Source organism: Pseudophryne corroboree, chromosome 10 (assembly GCF_028390025.1).
Source record: "Pseudophryne corroboree isolate aPseCor3 chromosome 10, aPseCor3.hap2, whole genome shotgun sequence".
NCBI classification, from domain to species: domain Eukaryota; kingdom Metazoa; phylum Chordata; class Amphibia; order Anura; family Myobatrachidae; genus Pseudophryne; species Pseudophryne corroboree.
In genome coordinates, this window is record NC_086453.1 from 8,525,697 (window position 1) to 8,551,914 (window position 26,218).

The 26,218-nt window shown below is 50.7% G+C and overlaps 1 protein-coding gene across 2 annotated transcripts in view; it reads right to left on the reverse strand.

Annotated features, from left to right (window-relative positions):
• FAM131C (family with sequence similarity 131 member C) overlaps positions 1-15,508 on the reverse strand; it is a 69,730-nt gene extending 54,222 nt beyond the window's left edge. Inside the window, exon 1 of one of the 2 annotated variants that reach the window (XM_063943915.1) lies at positions 14,842-15,508. Coding sequence is in view for 1 of the 2 variants with exons in the window: in XM_063943916.1 (XP_063799986.1) it covers positions 14,842-14,863 (22 nt within the window). In the remaining variant the exon portion in view is untranslated. The remainder of the gene's footprint in view (positions 1-14,841) is intronic. The other variant, XM_063943916.1, reaches the window with a different exon arrangement.
• Between the last annotated feature and the right edge of the window lie 10,710 nt (positions 15,509-26,218).

The following is a 26,218-nucleotide window of genomic DNA, read 5'->3' on the forward strand; positions in this document are numbered from 1 at the left end:
TGTAATGCTTGTGGTGCAATGCTTGTGGTGCCTCTTGTGGTGTAATGCTTGTGGTGCCATGCTTGTGGTGTAATGCTTGTGGTGCCGCTTGTGGTGTAATGCTTCTGGTGCCGCTTGTGATGCAATGCTTGTGGTGCAATGCTTGTGGTGCAATGCTTGTGGTGCCTCTTGTGGTGTAATGCTTGTGGTGTAATGCTTGTGGTGCCTCTTGTGGTGTAATGCTTGTGGTGCTGCTTGTGGTGTAATGCTTGTGGTGTAATGCTTGTGGTGCCATGCTTGTGGTGTAATGCTTGTGGTGTAATGCTTGTGGTGCAATGCTTGTGGTGCCTCTTGTGGTGTAATGCTTGTGGTGTAATGCTTGTGGTGCTGCTTGTGGTGTAATGCTTGTGGTGCAATGCTTGTGGTGTAATGCTTGTGGTGCAATGCTTGTGGTGCCTCTTGTGGTGAAATGCTTGTGGTGCCTCTTGTGGTGCAATGCTTGTGGTGTAATGCTTGTGGTGCCGCTTGTGGTGAAATGCTTGTGGTGCCTCTTGTGGTGCAATGCTTGTGGTGCCGCTTGTGGTGCAATGCTTGTGGTGCCGCTTGTGGTGCCGCTTGTGGTGCAATGCTTGTGGTGCAATGCTTGTGGTGTAATGCTTGTGGTGCAATGCTTGTGGTGCCGCTTGTGGTGAAATGCTTGTGGTGAAATGCTTGTGGTTCCGCTTGTGGTGCAATGCTTGTGGTGAAATGCTTGTGGTGCCGCTTGTGGTGTAATGCTTGTGGTGCCGCTTGTGGTGCAATGCTTGTGGTGAAATGCTTGTGGTGCCACTTGTGGTGCAATGCTTGTGGTGAAATGCTTGTGGTGCCGCTTGTGGTGCAATGCTTGTGGTGCCGCTTGTGGTGCAATGCTTGTGGTGCCGCTTGTGGTGCAATGCTTGTGGTGCAATGCTTGTGGTGCAATGCAATGCTTGTGGTGTAATGCTTGTGGTGCCGCTTGTGGTGCAATGCTTGTGGTGCCACTTGTGGTGCAATGCTTGTGGTGCCACTTGTGGTGCAATGCTTGTGGTGCAATGCAATGCTTGTGGTGTAATGCTTGTGGTGCCGCTTGTGGTGCAATGCTTGTGGTGCCACTTGTGGTGTAATGCTTGTGGTACCGCTTGTGGTGCAATGCTTGTGGTGTAATGCTTGTGGTGCCGCTTGTGGTGAAATGCTTGTGGTGCCTCTTGTGGTGCAATGCTTGTGGTGCCGCTTGTGGTGCAATGCTTGTGGTGCCGCTTGTGGTGCAATGCTTGTGGTGCCGCTTGTGGTGCAATGCTTGTGGTGCCGCTTGTGGTGCAATGCTTGTGGTGCCGCTTGTGGTGAAATGCTTGTGGTGCAATGCTTGTGGTGCAATGCTTGTGGTGCCGCTTGTGGTGAAATGCTTGTGGTGAAATGCTTGTGGTGTAATGCCTGTGGTGCCGCTTGTGGTGCAATGCTTGTGGTGTAATGCTTGTGGTGCCGCTTGTGGTGCAATGCTTGTGGTGCCGCTTGTGGTGCAATGCTTGTGGTGAAATGCTTGTGGTGCAATGCTTGTGGTGCAATGCAATGCAATGCTTGTGGTGTAATGCAATGCTTGTGGTGCAATGCTTGTGGTGCCACTTGTGGTGTAATGCTTGTGGTACCGCTTGTGGTGCAATGCTTGTGGTGTAATGCTTGTGGTGCCGCTTGTGGTGCAATGCTTGTGGTGCCACTTGTGGTGCAATGCTTGTGGTGTAATGCTTGTGGTGTAATGCTTGTGGTGCAATGCTTGTGGTACCACTTGTGGTGCAATGCTTGTGGTGCAATGCTTGTGGTGCCGATTGTGGTGCAATGCTTGTGGTTTCGCTTGTGGTACCACTTGTGGTGCAATGCTTGTGGTGAAATGCTTGTGGTGCCACTTGTGGTGCAATGCTTGTGGTGAAATGCTTGTGGTGCCGCTTGTGGTGCAATGCTTGTGGTGTAATGCGTGTGGTGCCGCTTGTGGTGCCGCTTGTGGTGCAATGCTTGTGGTGAAATGCTTGTGGTGCCACTTGTGGTGCAATGCTTGTGGTGAAATGCTTGTGGTGCAATGCTTGTGGTGCAATGCTTGTGGTGCCACTTGTGGTGCAATGCTTGTGGTGAAATGCTTGTGGTGCAATGCTTGTGGTGTAATGCTTGTGGTGTAATGCTTGTGGTGCAATGCTTGTGGTACCACTTGTGGTGCAATGCTTGTGGTGCAATGCTTGTGGTGCCGATTGTGGTGCAATGCTTGTGGTTTCGCTTGTGGTACCACTTGTGGTGCAATGCTTGTGGTGAAATGCTTGTGGTGCCACTTGTGGTGCAATGCTTGTGGTGAAATGCTTGTGGTGCCGCTTGTGGTGCAATGCTTGTGGTGTAATGCGTGTGGTGCCGCTTGTGGTGCAATGCTTGTGGTGAAATGCTTGTGGTGCCACTTGTGGTGCAATGCTTGTGGTGAAATGCTTGTGGTGCAATGCTTGTGGCGCAATGCTTGTGGTGCCACTTGTGGTGCAATGCTTGTGGTGAAATGCTTGTGGTGCAATGCTTGTGGTGCCGCTTGTGGTGCAATGCTTGTGGTACCACTTGTGGTGCAATGCTTGTGGTGTAATGCTTGTGGTGCCGATTGTGGTGCAATGCTTGTGGTTTCGCTTGTGGTGCAATGCTTGTGGTGCCGCTTGTGATGCAATGCTTGTGGTGCCGCTTGTGATGCAATGCTTGTGGTGCCGCTTGTGGTGCAATGCTTGTGGTGTAATGCTTGTGGTGCCGCTTGTGGTGAAATGCTTGTGGTACCACTTGTGGTGCAATGCTTGTGGTGAAATGCTTGTGGTACCACTTGTGGTGCAATGCTTGTGGTGTAATGCTTGTGGTGCCGATTGTGGTGCAATGCTTGTGGTTTCGCTTGTGGTCATCATCATCATCACCCTAATATTGACCACTGATTCTTCTAAGAACAACATGTAAAACACATCCTGTGCAGATGTCCCTCCTACCGTTTGAAACCCCAGCGAACGTCCACATGTAGAATGAGGCTTTCCCATTTCCCAGATGACTACCGCTACGGGCTGTCTCTCAGCAACTGTATATACAAGGCCCGGTTAGATCGCAATTTAGAAAACATATCTCTAAGCAACATCTCTGAAGTTCTGCTACATTATTATTACGCAGAGCTACCCGGTGGTAATTTGCCGTAACACGAAGGCCAGCATGAAGCTTGGGGTGTCTAGAAGGTGGCCTTAAGACCGTTAAAGGGGGCTTATTCTTAAACAGGCCCCTAGGAGTAATGCTCACCAGTGGGTTAGGTGCTTCCACGCAGGGCACAGGTCACTCAGGAGAGGAATGTTTGAGTGACTATATCAGCGGGACTGAAGGCTCAACATAGCGGCTCAGCTGTCCTGCCCTGTGCGGGTGCCCACTGGCTGGCACATATAGCCCAGCAGGCGAGTATATGGCACTGGCATATGGTATAGAGCAGGGGTGGGGAACCTCAGGCCCGGGGGCCGTATAAGGCCCGCAAAGCCACTTGATCCGGCCCTCCCAGGCTAACCTAACCTCAGCAGCAGCCGTAGGCAAGAGCTCACTCCTGAGCTCCGGATTCCGGCTCTAGCAGTGTGCGTGTGTGCCTGTGCGATGCTATGGGAGAGATGTCATGATGTCTCTCCCATAGTTCTGAGGAGCGGCCAGCCAGGCAGAGGGCAAAAGTCTGGAAGCAGGAGCGTGGCTTGTGAGTACTGTGTTTTTTCTTTCTTTTAATGTGTGTGTGTGTAAGCGGCGCTTCTAGGGGTCATATCTAATGGGGGCAGGCCAATTTTTAAGTTGATAATTTTTGTATGGCCCCCAAAGGGTTTTTATAAATATCCAAATGGCCCTTGGTAGAAAAAAGGTTCCCCGCCCCTGGTATAGAGCAATAGCAAAACTGTGGCAGGGCATGCTGGGATATGTAGTTACACAGCAGCTGTAGGGCTACATGTTGAATACCGCATCTATATAGCATTGACTCCTGTGAGTGGGGTCTGATGTACCATCAATATATAACCCGAGAGACTATTCTTACAAAGCTTCTCGGCAGGTTGAAGCTGACAATATAAAGCAGCAATGGCGGGATTTACACTCAGTGTCAGATATATGGCTAGATGCATCATCACTTGGAGAGTAATAAAATGGAGAGAAAATGCTAATCAGCTCCTAACTGCCACGTCACAGGCTGTGTTTGAAAAATGACAGTGAGCTAGTACTTTATCACTTTCCATTTTATCAAACTCCAAGCGATGGTACCACCTGTGTGAGATACACAGTCAGTAGGTAGTTATGTACCACCTGTGTGTGATAGAGTCAGTAGGTAGTCACGTACCACCTGTGTGAGATACAGAGTTAGTAGGTAGTCACATACCACCTGTGTGTGATACAGAGTCAGTAGGTAGTTACGTACCACCTGTGTGAGATACAGAGTCAGTATGTAGTCACGTACCACCTGTGTGAGATAGTCGGTAGGTAGTCACGTACCACCTGTGTGAAATACAGAGTCAGTAGGTAGTCACAATCCACCTGCGTGAGATACAGAGACAGTAGGTAGTCACGTACCACCTGTGTGAGATACAGTCGGTAAGAAGTCACGTACCACCTGTGTGAGATACAGACTCAGTAGGCAGTCACGTACCACCTGTGTGTGATACGGAGTCAGTAGGTAGTCACATACCACCTGTGTGAGATACAGAGACAATGGGTAGTCACGTACCACCTGTGTGAGATACAGAGTCAGTAGGTAGTCACATATCACCTGTGTGTGATACGGAGTCAGTAGGTAGTCACATACCACCTGTGTGAGATACAGAGTCAGCAGGTAGTCACGTACCACCTGTGTGTGATAGTCACTAGGTAGTCACGTAACACCTGTGTGTGATAAAGTCAGTAAGTAGTCACGTACCACCTGCATGAGATACAGAGTCAGTAGGTAGTCACATACCACCTGTGTTTGTTGCAGAGTCAGTAGGTAGTCACGTACCACCTGTGGGAGATACAGACTCAGTAGGTAGTCACGTACCACCTGTGTGTGATACAGAGTCAATAGGTAGTCACATACCACCTGTGTTTGTTGCAGAGTCAGTAGGTAGTCACGTACCACCTGTGTGAGATACAGAATCAGTAGGTAGTCATGTACCACCTGTGTGAGATACAGAGTTAGTAGGTAGTCACATACCACCTGTGTGTGATACAGAGTCAGTAGGTAGTTACGTACCACCTGTGTGAGATACAGAGTCAGTAGGTAGTCAAATAACACCTGTGTGTGATGCAGAGTCAGTAGGTAGTCACGTACCACCTGTGTGTGATACAGAGTCAGTAGGTAGTCACGTATCAACTGCATGAGATACAGAGTCAGTAGGTAGTCACGTACCACCTGCATGAGATACAGAGTCAGTAGCTAGTCACGTACCACCTGTGTGAGATACAGAGTCAGTAGGTAGTCACATACCACCTGTGTGTGATGCAGAGTCAGCAGGTAGTCACGTATCACCTGCGTGAGATACAGAGTCAGTAGGTAGTCACGTACCACCTGCGTGAGATACAGAGTCAGTAGGTAGTCACGTACCACCAGTGTGAGATACAGAATCAGTAGGTAGTCACGTATCACCTGCGTGAGATACAGAGTCAGTAGATAGTCACGTACCACCTGTGTGAGATACAGAGTCAGTAGGTAGTCACGTACCACCTGTGTGAGATACAGAGACAGCAGGTAGGCAGGTACCACCTGTGTGAGATACAGAGTCAGTAGGTAGTCAAGTACCACCTGTGTGAGACACAGAGTCAGTAGGTAGTCACGTACCACCTGTGTGAGATACAGTCGGTAAGAAGTCACGTACCACCTGTGTGAGATACACACTCAGTAGGCAGTCACGTACCACCTGTCTGAGATACAGACTCGGTAGGTAGTCAAGTACCACCTGTGTGAGATACAGTCAGTAGGTAGTCACATACCACTTGTGTGAGATAAAGAGTCAGTAGGTAGTCACGTACCACCTGTGTGAGATAGTCGGTAGGTAGTCACGTACCACCTGTGTGTGAAATACAGAGTCAGTAGGTAGTCACAATCCACCTGCGTGAGATACAGAGACAGTAGGTAGTCACGTACCACCTGTGTGAGATACAGTCGGTAAGAAGTCACGTACCACCTGTGTGAGATACAGACTCAGTAGGCAGTCACGTACCACCTGTGTGTGATACGGAGTCAGTAGGTAGTCACATACCACCTGTGTGAGATACAGAGACAATGGGTAGTCACGTACCACCTGTGTGAGATACAGAGTCAGTAGGTAGTCACATACCACCTGTGTGTGATACGGAGTCAGTAGGTAGTCACATACCACCTGTGTGAGATACAAAGTCAGTAGGTAGTCACGTACCACCTGTGTGAGATACAGAGTCAGCAGGTAGTCACGTACCACCTGTGTGTGATAGTCACTAGGTAGTCACGTACCACCTGTGTGTGATAAAGTCAGTAAGTAGTCACGTACCACCTGCATGAGATACAGAGTCAGTAGGTAGTCACATACCACCTGTGTTTGTTGCAGAGTCAGTAGGTAGTCACGTACCACCTGTGTGAGATACAGAATTAGTAGGTAGTCATGTACCACCTGTGTGAGATACAGAGTTAGTAGGTAGTCACATACCACCTGTGTGTGATACAGAGTCAGTAGGCAGTTACGTACCACCTGTGTGAGATACAGTCGGTAAGAAGTCACGTACCACCTGTGTGAGATACAGACTCAGTAGGCAGTCACGTACCACCTGTGTGTGATACGGAGTCAGTAGGTAGTCACATACCACCTGTGTGAGATACAGAGACAATGGGTAGTCACGTACCACCTGTGTGAGATACAGAGTCAGTAGGTAGTCACATACCACCTATGTGTGATACGGAGTCAGTAGGTAGTCACATACCACCTGTGTGAGATACAAAGTCAGTAGGTAGTCACGTACCACCTGTGTGAGATACAAAGTCAGTAAGTAGTCACATACCACCTGTGTGAGAGACAAAGTCAGTAGGTAGTCACGTACCACCAGTGTGAGATACAGAGTCAGCAGGTAGTCACGTACCACCTGTGTGTGATAGTCACTAGGTAGTCACGTAACACCTGTGTGTGATAAAGTCAGTAAGTAGTCACGTACCACCTGCATGAGATACAGAGTCAGTAGGTAGTCACATACCACCTGTGTTTGTTGCAGAGTCAGTAGGTAGTCACGTACCACCTGTGGGAGATACAGACTCAGTAGGTAGTCACGTACCACCTGTGTGTGATACAGAGTCAATAGGTAGTCACATACCACCTGTGTTTGTTGCAGAGTCAGTAGGTAGTCACGTACAACCTGTGTGAGATACAGAATCAGTAGGTAGTCATGTACCACCTGTGTGAGATACAGAGTTAGTAGGTAGTCACATACCACCTGTGTGTGATACAGAGTCAGTAGGTAGTTACGTACCACCTGTGTGAGATACAGAGTCAGTAGGTAGTCACGTACCACCTGTGTGAGATACAGAGTTAGTAGGTAGTCACATACCACCTGTGTGTGATACAGAGTCAGTAGGTAGTTACGTACCACCTGTGTGAGATACAGAGTCAGTATGTAGTCACGTACCACCTGTGTGAGATAGTCGGTAGGTAGTCACGTACCACCTGTGTGAGATACAGACTCAGTAGGTAGTCACAATCCACCTGCGTGAGATACAGAGACAGTAGGTAGTCACGTACCACCTGTGTGAGATACAGTCGGTAAGAAGTCACGTACCACCTGTGTGAGATACAGACTCAGTAGGCAGTCACGTACCACCTGTGTGTGATACGGAGTCAGTAGGTAGTCACATACCACCTGTGTGAGATACAGAGACAATGGGTAGTCACGTACCACCTGTGTGAGATACAGACTCAGTAGGTAGTCACATACCACCTGTGTGTGATACGGAGTCAGTAGGTAGTCACATACCACCTGTGTGAGATACAAAGTCAGTAGGTAGTCACGTACCACCTGTGTGAGATACAAAGTCAGTAGGTAGTCACGTACCACCAGTGTGAGATACAGAGTCAGCAGGTAGTCACGTACCACCTGTGTGTGATAGTCACTAGGTAGTCACGTAACACCTGTGTGTGATAAAGTCAGTAAGTAGTCACGTACCACCTGCATGAGATACAGAGTCAGTAGGTAGTCACATACCACCTGTGTTTGTTGCAGAGTCAGTAGGTAGTCACGTACCACCTGTGGGAGATACAGACTCGGTAGGTAGTCACGTACCACCTGTGTGTGATACAGAGTCAATAGGTAGTCACATACCACCTGTGTTTGTTGCAGAGTCAGTAGGTAGTCACGTACCACCTGTGTGAGATACAGAATCAGTAGGTAGTCATGTACCACCTGTGTGAGATACAGAGTTAGTAGGTAGTCACATACCACCTGTGTGTGATACAGAGTCAGTAGGTAGTTACGTACCACCTGTGTGAGATACAGAGTCAGTAGGTAGTCACATACCACCTGTGTGTGATGCAGAGTCAATAGGTAGTCACGTATCACCTGCGTGAGATACAGAGTCAGTAGGTAGTCACGTACCACAAGCGTGAGATACAGAGTCAGCAGGTAGTCACGTATCACCTGCGTGAGATACAGAGTCAGTAGGTAGTCACGTACCACCTGCGTGAGATACAGAGTCAGTAGGTAGTCACGTACCACCAGTGTGAGATACAGAATCAGTAGGTAGTCACGTATCACCTGCGTGAGATACAGAGTCAGTAGATAGTCACGTACCACCTGTGTGAGATACAGAGTCAGTAGGTAGTCACGTACCACCTGTGTGAGATACAGAGACAGCAGGTAGGCAGGTACCACCTGTGTGAGATACAGAGTCAGTAGGTAGTCACGTACCACCTGTGTGAGATACAGTCGGTAAGAAGTCACGTACCACCTGTGTGAGATACAGACTCAGTAGGCAGTCACGTACCACCTGTCTGAGATACAGACTCGGTAGGTAGTCAAGTACCACCTGTGTGAGATACAGAGTCAGTAGGTAGTCACATACCACCTGTGTGAGATAAAGAGTCAGTAGGTAGTCACGTACCACCTGTGTGAAATACAGAGTCAGTAGGTAGTCACAATCCACCTGCGTGAGATACAGAGACAGTAGGTAGTCACGTACCACCTGTGTGAGATACAGTCGGTAAGAAGTCACGTACCACCTGTGTTAGATACAGACTCAGTAGGCAGTCACGTACCACCTGTGTGTGATACGGAGTCAGTAGGTAGTCACATACCACCTGTGTGAAATACAGAGACAATGGGTAGTCACGTACCACCTGTGTGAGATACAGAGTCAGTAGGTAGTCACATACCACCTGTGTGTGATACGGAGTCAGTAGGTAGTCACATACCACCTGTGTGAGATACAAAGTCAGTAGGTAGTCACGTACCACCTGTGTGAGATACAAAGTCAGTAGGTAGTCACGTACCACCAGTGTGAGATACAGAGTCAGCAGGTAGTCACGTACCACCTGTGTGTGATAGTCACTAGGTAGTCACGTACCACCTGTGTGTGATAAAGTCAGTAAGTAGTCACGTACCACCTGCATGAGATACAGAGTCAGTAGGTAGTCACATACCACCTGTGTTTGTTGCAGAGTCAGTAGGTAGTCACGTACCACCTGTGTGAGATACAGAATCAGTAGGTAGTCATGTACCACCTGTGTGAGATACAGAGTTAGTAGGTAGTCACATACCACCTGTGTGTGATACAGAGTCAGTAGGTAGTTACGTACCACCTGTGTGAGATACAGAGTCAGTAGGTAGTCAAATAACACCTGTGTGTGATGCAGAGTCAGTAGGTAGTCACGTACCACCTGTGTGTGATACAGAGTCAGTAGGTAGTCACGTATCAACTGCATGAGATACAGAGTCAGTAGGTAGTCACGTACCACCTGCGTGAGATACAGAGTCAGTAGGTAGTCACGTACCACCTGCGTGAGATACAGAGTCAGCAGGTAGTCACGTATCACCTGCGTGAGATACAGAGTCAGTAGGTAGTCACGTACCACCTGCGTGAGATACAGAGTCAGTAGGTAGTCACGTACCACCAGTGTGAGATACAGAATCAGTAGGTAGTCACGTACCATCTGTGTGAGATACAGAGTCAGTAGATAGTCACGTACCACCAGTGTGAGATACAGAATCAGTAGGTAGTCACGTACCACCTGCGTGAGATACAGAGTCAGTAGATAGTCACGTACCATCTGTGTGAGATACAGAGTCAGTAGGTAGTCACGTACCACCTGTGTGAGATACAGAGACAGCAGGTAGGCAGGTACCACCTGTGTGAGATACAGAGTCAGTAGGTAGTCACGTACCACCTGTGTGAGACACAGAGTCAGTAGGTAGTCACGTACCACCTGTGTGAGATACAGTCGGTAAGAAGTCACGTACCACCTGTGTGAGATACAGACTCAGTAGGCAGTCACGTACCACCTGTCTGAGATACAGACTCGGTAGGTAGTCAAGTACCACCTGTGTGAGATACAGAGTCAGTAGGTAGTCACATACCACCTGTGTGAGATAAAGAGTCAGTAGGTAGTCACGTACCACTTGTGTGTGATACAGAGTCAGTAGGGCACATATCACCTGTGTGAGATACAGAGTCAGTAGGTAGTCACATACCACCTGTGTGTGATATTCAGTAGGTAGTCACATACCACCTGTGTGTGATACAGAGTCAGTAAGTAGTCACGCACCACCTGCGTGAGATACAGAGTCAGTAGGTAGTCACGTACCACCTGTATGAGATACAGAGTCAGTATGTAGTCACGTACCACCTGTGTGAGATAATCGGTAGGTAGTCACGTACCACCTGTGTGAAATACAGAGTCAGTAGGTAGTCACGTACCACCTGTGTGAGATACAGAGTCAGTAGGTAGTCACAATCCACCTGCGTGAGATACAGAGACAGTAGGTAGTCACGTACCACCTGTGTGAGATACAGAGACAATGGGTAGTCACGTACCACCTGTGTGAGATACAGAGACAATGGGTAGTCACGTACCACCTGTGTGAGATACAGAGTCAGTAGGTAGTCACATACCACCTGTGTGTGATACGGAGTCAGTAGGTAGTCACATACCACCTGTGTGAGATACAGAGACAATGGGTAGTCACGTACCACCTGTGTGAGATACAGAGTCAGTAGGTAGTCACATACCACCTGTGTGTGATACGGAGTCAGTAGGTAGTCACATACCACCTGTGTGATATACAGAGTCAGTAGGTAGTCACGTACCACCTGTGTGAGATACAAAGTCAGTAAGTAGTCACGTACCACCAGTGTGAGATACAGAGTCAGCAGGTAGTCACGTACCACCTGTGTTTGTTGCAGAGTCAGTAGGTAGTCACGTACCACCTGTGGGAGATACAGACTCAGTAGGTAGTCACGTACCACCTGTGTGTGATACAGAGTCAATAGGTAGTCACGTATCACCTGTTTGAGATACAGAATCAGTAGGTAGTCATGTACCACCTGTGTGAGATACAGAGTTAGTAGGTAGTCACGTACCACCTGTGTGTGATACAGAGTCAGTAGGTAGTCACGTACCACCTGCGTGAGATACAGAGTCAGTAGGTAGTCACGTACCACCTGTATGAGATAGTCAGTAGGTAGTCACGTACCACCTGTGTGTGATACGGAGTCAGTAGGTAGTCACATACCACCTGTATGAGATACAGAGTCAGTAGGTAGTCATGTACCACCTGTGTGAGATACAGAGTCAGTAGGTAGTCACGTACCACCTGTGTGAAGCTGGGAAATGGAGGTATGTACAGGGACCTCCACAGAGTCAGAGGTGGTAGAGGTGGATTATTCTATATAACTGTGTGGGTGTTTATAGCAAGCGGTGAGAGTTTTGTGCAACTTCCCCGTATTTATCATCAGCAGTAAGTACAGCACGTGGGTTTTGCAGCCCTGTCCGTCATCTCACCCTCTGTGATTCCATGCTGTGAATAAGGTGGGAGGCACTACAAACCTCCTGAATATGTACAAATAAAATCTGACCGTGGTGTATGGCTTGACCTTAAGAGTGACCCCAATAACTCAACCACTTTACTCCTGGCTGAAATCAGCGATGGCTGTTCTGTATTATATACAGTGTCTTATACATGCTGCACCTATACAGCACCCATGCAGCATCCTGATAATCAGCTGTCCTGTAATATATACAGTATTCGTATAGGACACATGCAGCATATATACAGCAGATCAGTCCCTGATAATCAGCTGTCCTGTAATATATACAGTATTCGTATAGGACACATGCAGCACATATACAGCAGGTCAGTCCCTGATAATCAGCTGTCCTGCAATGTATACAGTGTATATGTATAGGACACATGCAGCACATATGCAGCAGGTCAGTCCCTGATAATCAGCTGTCCTGCAATGTATACAGTGTACATATAGGACACATGCAGCACATATACAGCAGATCAGTCCCTGATAATTAGCTGTCCTGCAATGTATACAGTGTACGTATAGGACACATGCAGCACATATACAGCAGGTCAGTCCCTGATAATCAGCTGTCCTGCAATGTATACAGTGTATATGTATAGGACACATGCAGCACATATGCAGCAGGTCAGTCCCTGATAATCAGCTGTCCTGCATTGTATACAGTGTACGTATAGGACACATCCAGCACATATACAGCAGATCAGTCCCTGATAATCAGCTGTCCTGCAATGTATACAGTGTACGTATAGGACACATGCAGCACATATACAGCAGGTCAGTCCCTGATAATCAGCTGTCCTGCAATGTACACAGTGTACGTATAGGACACATGCAGCACATATACAACAGGTCAGTCCCTGATAATCAGCTGTCCTGCAATGTATACCGTGTACGTATAGGACACATGCAGCACATATACAGCAGATCAGTCCCTGATAATCAGCTGTCCTGTAATATATACAGTGTACGTATAGGACACATGCAGCACATATACAGCAGATCAGTCCCTGATAATCAGCTGTCCTGCAATGTATACCGTGTACATATAGGACACATCCAGCACATATACAGCAAGTCAGTCCCTGATAATCAGCTGTCCTGCAATGTATACAGTGTACGTATAGGACACATGCAGCACATATACAGCAGATCAGTCCCTGATAATCAGCTGTCCTGCAATGTATACAGTGTACATATAGGACACATGCAGCACCTATACCACAGGTCAGTCCCTGATAATCAGCTGTCCTGCAATGTATACAGTGTACGTATAGGACACATGCAGCACATATACAGCAGATCAGTCCCTGATAATCAGCTGTCCTGTAATATATACAGTGTACATATAGGACACATCCAGCACCTATACAGCAGGTCAGTCCCTGATAATCAGCTGTCCTGCAATGTATACAGTGTACGTATAGGACACATCCAGCACATATACAGCAGGTCAGTCCCTGATAATCAGCTGTCCTGCAATGTATACAGTGTACATATAGGACACATCCAGCACATATACAGCAGGTCAGTCCCTGATAATCAGCTGTCCTGCAATGTATACAGTGTACGTACAGGACACATGCAGCACATATACAGCAGATCAGTCCCTGATAATCAGCTGTCCTGCAATGTATACAGTGTACGTATAGGACACATGCAGCACATATACAGCAGATCAGTCCCTGATAATCAGCTGTCCTGCAATGTATACAGTGTACATATAGGACACATCCAGCACATATACAGCAGGTCAGTCCCTGATAATCAGCTGTCCTGCAATGTATACAGTGTATATGTATAGGACACATGCAGCACATATACAGCAGATCAGTCCCTGATAATCAGCTGTCCTGCAATGTATACAGTGTACGTACAGGACACATGCAGCACATATACAGCAGATCAGTCCCTGATAATCAGCTGTCCTGCAATGTATACAGTGTATATGTATAGGACACATGCAGCACATATACAGCAGATCAGTCCCTGATAATCAGCTGTCCTGCAATGTATACCGTGTACGTATAGGACACATGCAGCACATATACCACAGGTCAGTCCCTGATAATCAGCTGTCCTGCAATGTATACCGTGTACGTATAGGACACATGCAGCACCTATACCACAGGTCAGTCCCTGATAACCAGCTGTCCACTACACTCTGGTGGTCATTCCGAGTTGATCGCTCGCTAGCTACCTTTAGCAGCCGTGCAAACGCATAGTCGCCGCCCATAGGGGAGTGTATTTTCGCTTTGCAAGTGTGCGAACGCTTTTGCAGCCGAGCGGGACGAAAACTTTTTTTGCAGTTTCTGAGTAGCTCAGGACTTACTCAGCCGCTGCGATCACTTCAGTCTTTTTGGTCACGGAATTGACGTCAGACACCCGCCCTGCAGACGCCTGGACACGCCTGCGTTTTCCCTACCACTCCCAGAAAACGGTCAGTTGCCACCCACAAACGCCCTCTTTCTGTCAATCTCCTTGCGATGGACTGTGCGAATGGATTCTTCGTTAAATCCATCGCACAGCTACGATCCACTTTGTACCCATACGACGCGCCTGCGCATTGTGGTGCATACACATGCGCAATAGTAACCTGTTCGCTGTGCTGCGAAAAAATGGCAGCGTGCGATCAACTGGGAATGACCCCCTCTGTCCCTATACATTGCATTATTGCAGAATAAAGACCCCATAACATGAATGTATAAGGCACAGGTGTCACCACAGAGATGGACTTATTGCAGCAACTCTCAGTGCAGCTTGTGCTGGTCATACAGGTAATTGCCCCAATGCCCCCAGAACACTCTAATGCCCCCAGAACTCACCTTTAGAGATACAGGATCCCATAGTGACCAGCAGGGAAATCCCAGACTCAGCTCCAACTGGACACTTCTCCCCCCAGCCATCCACAGCCCACCATGGTGTACAGAGGGGTCTCAGCAGCCTCCACTCAGCTGAGGGTCTCAGCAGCCTCCATTCTGAGGGTCTCACCAGCCTCCATTCAGCTGGGGGTCTCAGCAGCCTCCACTCAACTGCGGATCTTAGCAGCCTCCACTCTGAGAGTCTCACCAGCTTCCACTCACAGGGTCTCAGTAGCTTCCACTCAACTAGTGGTTCCAGCAGCCTCCAAACACCAGGGGGACAGGCCAACCTCCGCTAAACTGTGGTCTCAGCAGCCTCCATAGATCTGGGGGTCTAAGCAGCCCAGCCTCCAGAGGAATAGCGGTCTCAGCAGCCTCCCCACAACTGGTGGTCTCAGCATTCTCCTCGTCACGGAACTGGGGGTCTCTGCAGCCTCCACACCGCCGGGGCTCTCAGAGGTCCCGCTCGGTCCCCCGGCTGGCCCTGGGCAGGAGCTGGCAGCGGCTGGTTGGCATCCCTGGCACCGGGAGTGAGGACGGAGGAGGAGAAGGTCTGTGTGCTGCTCAGACTCTCAGACAGTCCGCCCCTCTATCCTCATATCTGGGAGGGTCTCAGCGTCTGCTGTACGAGGAGGTGACACTGGCAGCAGCAGCAGCAGCCGGGGATTAACGCTACCTGTGCCGGGGAGCAGCCACAGGATCCAGGTGAGATCACCGCACACAGGAGCATCATACAGGTGACATCACCGCACACAGGAGCCTCATCCAGGTGACATCACCGCACACAGGAGCCTCATCCAGGTGACATCACCGCACACAGGAGCCTCATCCAGGTAACATCACCGCACACAGGAGCCTCATCCAGGTGACATCACCGCACACAGGAGCCTCCCTCCAGGTGACATCACCGCACTCAGGAGCCTCATCCAGGTGACAACACCGCACACAGGAGCCTCATCCAGGTGGGATCACCGCACACAGGAGCCTCATCCAGGTGAGATCACCGCACACAGGAGCATCATACAGGTGACATCACCGCACACAGGAGCCTCATCCAGGTGACATCACCGCACACAGGAGCCTCGTCCAGGTGACATCACCGCACACAGGAGCCTCATACAGGTGACATCACCGCACACAGGGGCCTCCCTCCAGGTGACATCACCGCACTCAGGAGCCTCATCCAGGAGACAACACCGCACACAGGAGCCTCATCCAGGTGGGATCACCGCACACAGGAGCCTCATCCAGGTGAGATCACCGCACACAGGAGCCTCATCCAGGTGACATCACCGCACACAGGAGCCTCATCCAGGTGAGATCACCACACACAGGAGCCTCCCTCCAGGTGACATCACCACACACAGGAGCCTCCATCTAGGTGAAATCTCCACACACAGGAGCCTCCATCCAGGTGAGAGCACCACAGACAGGAGCCTCCATCCAGGTGAGATCACCGCACACAGGGAGCCTCCCTCCAGGTGAGATCACCGCACACAGGTAGCCTCCATCCAGGTGAGATCACCGCACACAGGAGCCTCCCTCCAGGTGAGATCACCGCACACAGGAGCCTCATCCAGGTGACATCACCGCACACAGGAGCCTCATCCAGGTGACATCACCGCACACAGGAGCCTCATACAGGTGACATCACCGCACACAGGAGCCTCCCTCCAGGTGACATCACCGCACTCAGGAGCCTCATCCAGGTGACAACACCGCACACAGGAGCCTCATCCAGGTGGGATCACCGCACACAGGAGCCTCATCCAGGTGAGATCACCGCACACAGGAGCCTCATCCAGGTGGGATCACCGCACATAGGAGCCTCATACAGGTGACATCACCGCACACAGGAGCCTCCCTCCAGGTGACATCACCACACACAGGAGCCTCCATCCAGGTGAGATCTCCACACACAGGAGCCTCCATCCAGGTGAGAGCACCACAGACAGGAGCCTCCATCCAGGTGAGATCACCGCACACAGGGATCCTCCCTCCAGGTGAGATCACCGCACACAGGGAGCCTCCATCCAGGTGACATCACTGCACACAGGAGCCTCCATCCAGGTGAGATCACCGCACACAGGAGCCTCCCTCCAGGTGGGATCACCGCACACAGGAGCCTCCCTCCAGGTGAGATCACCGCACACAGGAGCCTCATCCAGGTGACATCATGCACACAGGATCCTCCATCCAGGTGACATCACAGCGCACAGAAGCCTCATCTAGGTGAGATCACCTGCACACAGGGAGCCTCCATCCAGGTGAGATCACCGCACACAGGGAGCCTCCATCCAGGTGAGATCACCGCACACAGGAGCCTCCATCCAGGTGAGATCACTGTACACAGGAAGCCTCCATCCAGGTGAGATCACCGCACACAGGAGACTCATCCAGGTGAGATCACCGCACACAGGAGACTCCATGCAGGTGAGAACACAGCACACAGGAGCCTCCATCCAGATGAGATCACCGCACACAGGAGCCTCCATCCAGGTGACATCACAGCGCACAGGAGCCTCATCCAGGTGAGATCACCTGCACACAGGAAGCTTCCATCTAGGTGAGATCACCGCACACAGGGAGCCCCCATCCAGGTGAGATCACCGCACGCAGGAGCCTCATCCAGGTGAGATCACCACACACAGGAGCCTCCATCCAGGTGACATCATGCACACAGGATCCTCCATCCAGGTGACATCACAGCGCACAGAAGCCTCATCTAGGTGAGATCACCTACACACAGGGAGCCTCCATCCAGGTGAGATCACCGCACACAGGGAGCCTCCATCCAGGTGAGATCACCGCACACAGGAGCCTCCATCCAGGTGAGATCACTGCACACAGGAGACTCATCTAGGTGAGATCACCACACATAGGGAGCCTCCATCCAGGTGGGATCACCGCACACAGGAGCCTCCTTCCAGGTGAGATCACTGCACACAGGAGCCTCATCCAGGTGAGATCACCGCACACAGGAGCCTCCATCCAGGTGGGATCACCGCACACAGGAGCCTCCCTCCAGGTGAGATCACCGCACACAGGAGCCTCATCCAGGTGAGATCACCGCACACAGGAGCCTCCCTCCAGGTGGGATCACCGCACACAGGAGCCTCCCTCCAGGTGAGATCACCGCACACAGGAGCCTCATCCAGGTGAGATCACCGCACACTGGAGCCTCCATCCAGGTGAGATCACCGCACACATTGAGCCTCATCCAGGTGATATCACCGCACACAGAAGCCTCATCCAGGTGACATCACCAAACACTGGAGCCTCCCTCCAGGTGAGATCACTGCACACAGGTAGCCTCCATCCAGGTGACATCACTGCACACAGGGATCCCCCATCCAGGTGAGATCACCGCACACAGGAGCCTCATCCAGGTGAGATCACCACACACAGGAGCCTCCATCCAGGTGACATCATGCACACAGGATCCTCCATTCAGGTGACATCACAGCGCACAGAAGCCTCATCTAGGTGAGATCACCTGCACACAGGGAGCCTCCATCCAGGTGAGATCACCGCACACAGGGAGCCTCCATCCAGGTGAGATCACCGCACACAGGAGCCTCCATCCAGGTGAGATCACTGTACACAGGTAGCCTCCATCCAGGTGAGATCACCGCACACAGGAGACTCATCCAGGTGAGATCACATGTATCCAGGAGCCTCCATCCAGGTGAGAACACAGCACACAGGAGCCTCCATCCAGATGAGATCCCCGCACACAGGAGCCTCCATCCAGGTGTGATCACCACACATAGGGAGCCTCCATCCAGGTGAGATCACCGCACACAGGAGACTCATCCAGGTGAGATCACCACACACAGGAGCCTCCATCCAGGTGACATCATGCACACAGGATCCTCCATCCAGGTGACATCACAGCGCACAGAAGCCTCATCTAGGTGAGATCACCTGCACACAGGGAGCCTCCATCCAGGTGAGATCACCGCACACAGGGAGCCTCCATCCAGGTGAGATCACCACACACAGGAGCCTCCATCCAGGTGACATCATGCACACAGGATCCTCCATTCAGGTGACATCACAGCGCACAGAAGCCTCATCTAGGTGAGATCACCTGCACACAGGAGCCTCCATCCAGGTGAGATCACTGCACACAGGTAGCCTCCATCCAGGTGAGATCACCGCACACAGGAGACTCATCTAGGTGAGATCACATGTATCCAGGAGCCTCCATGCAGGTGAGAACACAGCACACAGGAGCCTCCATCCAGATGAGATCACCGCACACAGGGAGCCTCCATCCAGGTGTGATCACCAAACACAGGGAGCCTCCATCCAGGTGACATCACCGCACACAGAAGCCTCATCCAGGTGAGATCACCTGCACACAGGGAGCCTCCATCCAGGTGAGATCACCGCACACAGGGAGCCTCCATCCAGGTGAGATCACCGCACACAGGAGCCTCCATCCAGGTGAGATCACTGCACACAGGTAGCCTCCATCCAGGTGAGATCACCGCACACAGGAGACTCATCTAGGTGAGATCACATGTATCCAGGAGCCTCCATGCAGGTGAGAACACAGCACACAGGAGCCTCCATCCAGATGAGATCACTGCACACAGGGAGCCTCCATCCAGGTGTGATCACCAAACACAGGGAGCCTCCATCCAGGTGACATCACCGCACACAGAAGCCTCATCTAGGTGAGATCACCTGCACACAGGGAGCCTCCATCCTGGTGAGATCACTGCACACAGGAGCCTCCATCCAGGTGAGATCACTGCACACAGGACCCTCATCCAGGTGTGATCACCACACACAAGGAGCCTCATCCAGGTGACAACACCGCACACAGGAGCTTCATCCAGGTGAGATCACCGCACACAGGAGCCTCCATCCAGGTGAGATCACCTCACACAGGAGCCTCTATCCAGGTGAGATCACTGCACACAGGAGCCTCCATCCAGGTGAGATCACCGCACACTGGAGCCTCCATCCAGGTGAGATCACCGCACACAGGAGCCTCATCCAGCTGAGATCAGCCGCCATACAGGTGAAATCACCGCACACAGGGAGCCTCCATCCTGCTGAGATCACCGCACACAGGGAGCCACCATCCAGGTGAGATCACTGCACACAGGAGCCTCCATCCAGGTGAGATCACTGCACACAGGAGCCTCACACCAGGTGAGATCACCGCACTCAGGGAGTGTCCATACAGGTGAGATGACTGCACACAAGGAGCCTCATCCAGCTGAGATCATCGCACACAGGGAGCCTCATCCAGGTGAGATCACCGATCACAGGGAGCCTCATCCAGGAGAGATCACATGTACCAAGGAGCCTCCATACAGGTGAGATCACCACTCAGAAGTAGCCTCATCCAGGGGAGATCACATGTACACCGACGGTGTAATGGTTAGCATTACTGCCTCACAGCACTGAGGTCATGGGTTTGATTCACATTCTGGCCCTAACTGTGCAGAGTTTGTATGTTCTCCCTGTACTTCCGTGGGTTTCCTTCGGGTACTTCGATTTCCTCCCACAATCCAAAAATGTACTGGTAGGTTAATTACCTCCCAACAAATTAACCTTAGCGTGAATGTGTACGCCTGTACGTGTTGTAGGGAATATAGATTGTAAGCTCCACTGGAGCAGGTACTGATGTGAATCGCCAAATACTCTCTGTAAAGCGCTGCGGAATATGTGTGCGCTATATAAATAACTGATAATAATAATAATCATAATAATGCACCCAGGAGCCTCATCCAGGTGAGAGCATCGCACATAGGGAGCCTCATCCAAGTGAGATTACCTGTACCCAGGAGCCTCATCCAGGTGAGATCACATGTACTCAGGAGCCTCATCCAGGTGAGATTACATGTACCCAGGTGCCTCATCCAGGTGAGATTACATGTACCCAGGAGCCTCCATCCAGGTGAGATCACATGTACCCAGGAGCCTCATCCAGGTGAGATCACATGTACCCAGGAGCCTCATCCAGGTGAGATCACATGTACCCAGGAGCCTCATCCAGGTGAGATCACATGTACTCAGGAGCCTCATCCAGGTGAGATTACATGTACCCAGGTGCCTCATCCAGGTGAGATTACATGTACCCAGGAGCCTCCATCCAGGTGAGATCACATGTACCCAGGAGCCTCATCCAGGTGAGATCACATGTACCCAGGAGCCTCATCCAGGTGAGATCACATGTACCCAGGAGCCTCATCCAGGTGAGATTACATGTACCCAGGAGCCTCATCCAGGTGAGATTACATGTACCCAGGAGCCTCATCCAGGTGAGATTACATGTACCCAGGAGCCTCCATCCAGGTGAGATCACATGTACCCAGGAGCCTCATCCAGGTGAGATTACATGTACCCAGGAGCCTCATCCAGGTGAGATTACATGTACCCAGGAGCCTCATCCAGGTGAGATTACATGTACCCAGGAGCCTCATCCAGGTGAGATTACATGTACCCAGGAGCCTCATCCAGGTGAGATTACATGTACCCAGGAGCCTCATCCAGGTGAGATTACATGTACCCAGGAGCCTCATCCAGGTGAGATCACATGTACCCAGGAGCCTCATCCAGGTGAGATTACATGTACCCAGGAGCCTCATCCAGGTGAGAGCATCGCACATAGGGAGCATCATCCAGGTGAGATCACATGTACCCAGGAGCCTCATCCAGGTGAGACCACATGTACCCAGGAGCCTCATCCAGGTGAGACCACATGTACCCAGGAGCCTCATCCAGGTGAGATCACATGTACCCAGGAGCCTCATCCAGGTGAGATCACATGTACCCAGGAGCCTCATCCAGGTGAGATCACATGTACCCAGGAGCCTCATCCAGGTGAGATCACATGTACCCAGGAGCCTCATCCAGGTGAGATCACATGTACCCAGGAGCCTCATCCAGGTGAGATTACATGTACCCAGGAGCCTCATCCAGGTGAGATCACATGTACCCAGGAGCCTCATCCAGGTGAGATTATATGTACCCAGGAGCCTCATCCAGGTGAGATCACATGTACCCAGGAGCCTCATCCAGGTGAGATCACATGTACCCAGGAGCCTCATCCAGGTGAGATCACATGTACCCAGGAGCCTCATCCAGGTGAGATCACATGTACCCAGGAGCCTCATCCAGGTGAGATCACATGTACCCAGGAGCCTCATCCAGGTGAGATCACATGTACCCAGGAGCCTCATCCAGGTGAGATCACATGTACCCAGGAGCCTCATCCAGGTGAGATCACATGTACCCAGGAGCCTCATCCAGGTGAGATCACATGTACCCAGGAGCCTCCATCCAGGTGAGATCACATGTACCCAGGAGCCTCATCCAGGTGAGATCACATGTACCCAGGAGTCTCATCCAGGTGAGATCACCTGTACCCAGGAGCCTCATCCAGGTGAGATTATATGTACCCAGGAGCCTCATCCAGGTGAGATCACATGTACCCAGGAGCCTCATCCAGGTGAGATTACATGTACCCAGGAGCCTCATCCAGGTGAGATTATATGTACTCAGGAGCCTCATCCAGGTGAGATTACATGTACCCAGGAGCCTCATCCAGGTGAGATCACATGTACCCAGGAGCCTCATCCAGGTGAGATCACATGTACCCAGGAGTCTCATCCAGGTGAGATCACATGTACCCAGGAGCCTCATCCAGGTGAGATTACATGTACCCAGGAGCCTCATCCAGGTGAGATCACATGTACCCAGGAGCCTCATCCAGGTGAGATCACATGTACCCAGGAGCCTCATCCAGGTGAGATCACATGTACCCAGGAGCCTCATCCAGGTGAGATCACATGTACCCAGGAGCCTCATCCAGGTGAGATCACATGTACCCAGGAGCCTCATCCAGGTGAGATTACATGTACCCAGGAGCCTCATCCAGGTGAGATTACATGTACCCAGGAGCCTCATCCAGGTGAGATCACATGTACCCAGGAGCCTCATCCAGGTGAGATTACATGTACCCAGGAGCCTCCATCCAGGTGAGATCACATGTACCCAGGAGCCTCATCCAGGTGAGATCACATGTACCCAGGAGCCTCATCCAGGTGAGATTATATGTACCCAGGAGCCTCATCCAGGTGAGATCACATGTACCCAGGAGCCTCATCCAGGTGAGATCACATGTACCCAGGAGCCTCATCCAGGTGAGATCACATGTACCCAGGAGCCTCATCCAGGTGAGATCACATGTACCCAGGAGCCTCATCCAGGTGAGATCACATGTACCCAGGAGCCTCATCCAGGTGAGATCACATGTACCCAGGAGCCTCATCCAGGTGAGATCACATGTACCCAGGAGCCTCATCCAGGTGAGATCACATGTACCCAGGAGCCTCCATCCAGGTGAGATCACATGTACCCAGGAGCCTCATCCAGGTGAGATCACATGTACCCAGGAGTCTCATCCAGGTGAGATCACCTGTACCCAGGAGCCTCATCCAGGTGAGATTATATGCACCCAGGAGCCTCATCCAGGTGAGATCACATGTACCCAGGAGCCTCATCCAGGTGAGATTACATGTACCCAGGAGCCTCATCCAGGTGAGATTATATGTACTCAGGAGCCTCATCCAGGTGAGATTACATGTACCCAGGAGCCTCATCCAGGTGAGATCACATGTACCCAGGAGCCTCATCCAGGTGAGATCACATGTACCCAGGAGTCTCATCCAGGTGAGATCACATGTACCCAGGAGCCTCATCCAGGTGAGATTACATGTACCCAGGAGCCTCATCCAGGTGAGATCACATGTACCCAGGAGCCTCATCCAGGTGAGATCACATGTACCCAGGAGCCTCATCCAGGTGAGATCACATGTACCCAGGAGTCTCATCCAGGTGAGATCACCTGTACCCAGGAGCCTCATCCAGGTGAGATTATATGTACCCAGGAGCCTCATCCAGGTGAGATCACATGTACCCAGGAGCCTCATCCAGGTGAGATTACATGTACCCAGGAGCCTCATCCAGGTGAGATCACATGTACCCAGGAGCCTCATCCAGGTGAGATTACATGTACCCAGGAGCCTCATCCAGGTGAGATCACATGTACCCAGGAGCCTCATCCAGGTGAGATTACATGTACCCAGGAGCCTCATCCAGGTGAGATTACATGTACCCAGGAGCCTCATCCAAGTGAGATCGCTGCACACAGGGAGTCTCCCTCCAGGTGAGATCATCGCACACAGGGAGCCTCCATCCAGGTGAGAGCATCGCACACAGGGAGCCTCCATCCAGGTGAGAGCATCGCACACAGGGAGCCTCCATCCAGGTGAGATCACATGTACCCAGGAGCCTCCCTCCCTTGTGGGTGACCCCAATTAACTCACGGTTAACCGCAGACCGCAAAGTTCCCACCTTTGGTTATAATGGAGCGCCGCTACGCTATATTGTAACCAGTGCGCTCCTCCTGATTGACAGGGCAGGAGCACACAGCCAATCAGGAGAGTGCCATGACGTGGCGCTCCCTGATTGGCCGGTGGGACTCTCTTTGACAGGAGTCACGGGGGGTCCCGGCAGTCGGGGAAAGGGGTTCCATGTGTAAACATGGGACCCCTTTCAGTTCGTGGTTCGGGTATTTCGTTTTTTTATTTTAACAAGTCCCTGGGTTACAAAGATAAAGAAGAGGACCGATCTACACAGGATTGTTTGTAAGTATATATTTTATTTACAGGTACCCCATGGATCCTACTGGAGAAGAGGCCGAGGGGCTCCGTGTCAACATAGGTAAGTATGTATGTAAGTGTGCATGTATGTACATTAAAGTTGTACTTTCACGGTGTCTGTGTTTATTTTTATTTGGGTATTTTTTGTAGTAGAACTACAGGTACCAGCGGGCCCGTTTTTTTCTCTGCATGCTGGTACTTGTGGTTCTCCAAGTACCAGCTTGCGGGGAGGCTTGCTGGGACTTGTAGTTCTGCTACAAAAAAACAATATTCTTATTTTACACAAAACGCTATCAGCCTCCCATCCACAGCCCACGGATGGGGGGGGGGACAGCTTTGGGCTTCACCCCTGGCCCTTGGGTGGCTGGAGGGGGGGACCCCTTGATTTAAGGGGTCCCCACTCCTCCAGGGCACCCCGGCCAGGGGTGACTAGTTGGGGGGGGGGTAATGCCAGGGCTGCAGGGACCTATATAAAAGTGTCCCTCGGCTGTGGCATTATCTCTCTGACTAGTGGAGCCTGGTACTGGTGTTAAAGATACGGGGGACCCCAACGTTTTTTGTCCCCCGTATTTTTTGCACCAGGACCAGGCGCAGAGCCCGGTGCTGGTTGTTTAAATATGGGGGAAACCAAGTCATTTTTTCCCCCTGTATTTTTACAACCAGGACCGGCTCAAAGAGCCCGAGGCTGGTCATGCTTAGGAGGGGGGACCCCACGCAATTTTTTTTTATTTTTTTTATCACTTTCATCACTTCTCATAATATACACAACGAAGCCCTGCACGGATCTCACAGATCCGGCCGGGATTCGTTGTGTTTTGTCAGACAGTGTTTTACCAATCACTCCCGTAAAACACTGCCCGACATTACGAATGACATCGACATCGGAAAAAAACGAAAATGCAGAATACGACAGCATAGTAAATGCCACGTAAAAAAACCCAAAAAGTTGCAAATTCACACTACCGATGTCATTCGTGTTTAATCTGCCACCAAATCCCGACAATTACGATCTTAGTAAATATACCCCCAAGAGGTCTGCTGTTCCCCCTTCTGCGATTCCCTGAAGGCTCTCTGGCGCTGCCTTGCATAAGAGCTATGAAATTACCAGCAGCTAGGAGCCGGTACAGAAAGGGGCCATGAAGTATTATGGAATCTGCGAAAATACATTTTCTTAGTGGTAGAATTTAAAAAAAATCCCTGCTCACTGGTGCTGACATCATGGGAGAAATATCCTCCTTGAATTTCATGTTTTTATGTCCATGGACTTAGACTGGGTGTTGATGAGTCAGTCAGTATATATACTCGTATATCTTATTCAATGATGCCGAGTGATTATTACCTTTATTCAATGATACATTTTTTCCTTTCCCATTTTATTTTAGTTTACTCATCTGCCTTAATATCTTCTGTATTCAATGCGTTGATGATTTTGTCAGCTAATTAGCCAATTTACATGATAGTGAGATGATTCATAGCCTGTGTTACTTGGAGGATTTCAGGGAACATTTCAGTGAAAACGCGGTTCATTAGTTTTCGAGCTTATCATGAACAGACATACATACATACAAACTAATTTATGTACATAGATCGATATACCATGAACAGACATACATACATACATACATACATACATACAAACTAATTTATGTACA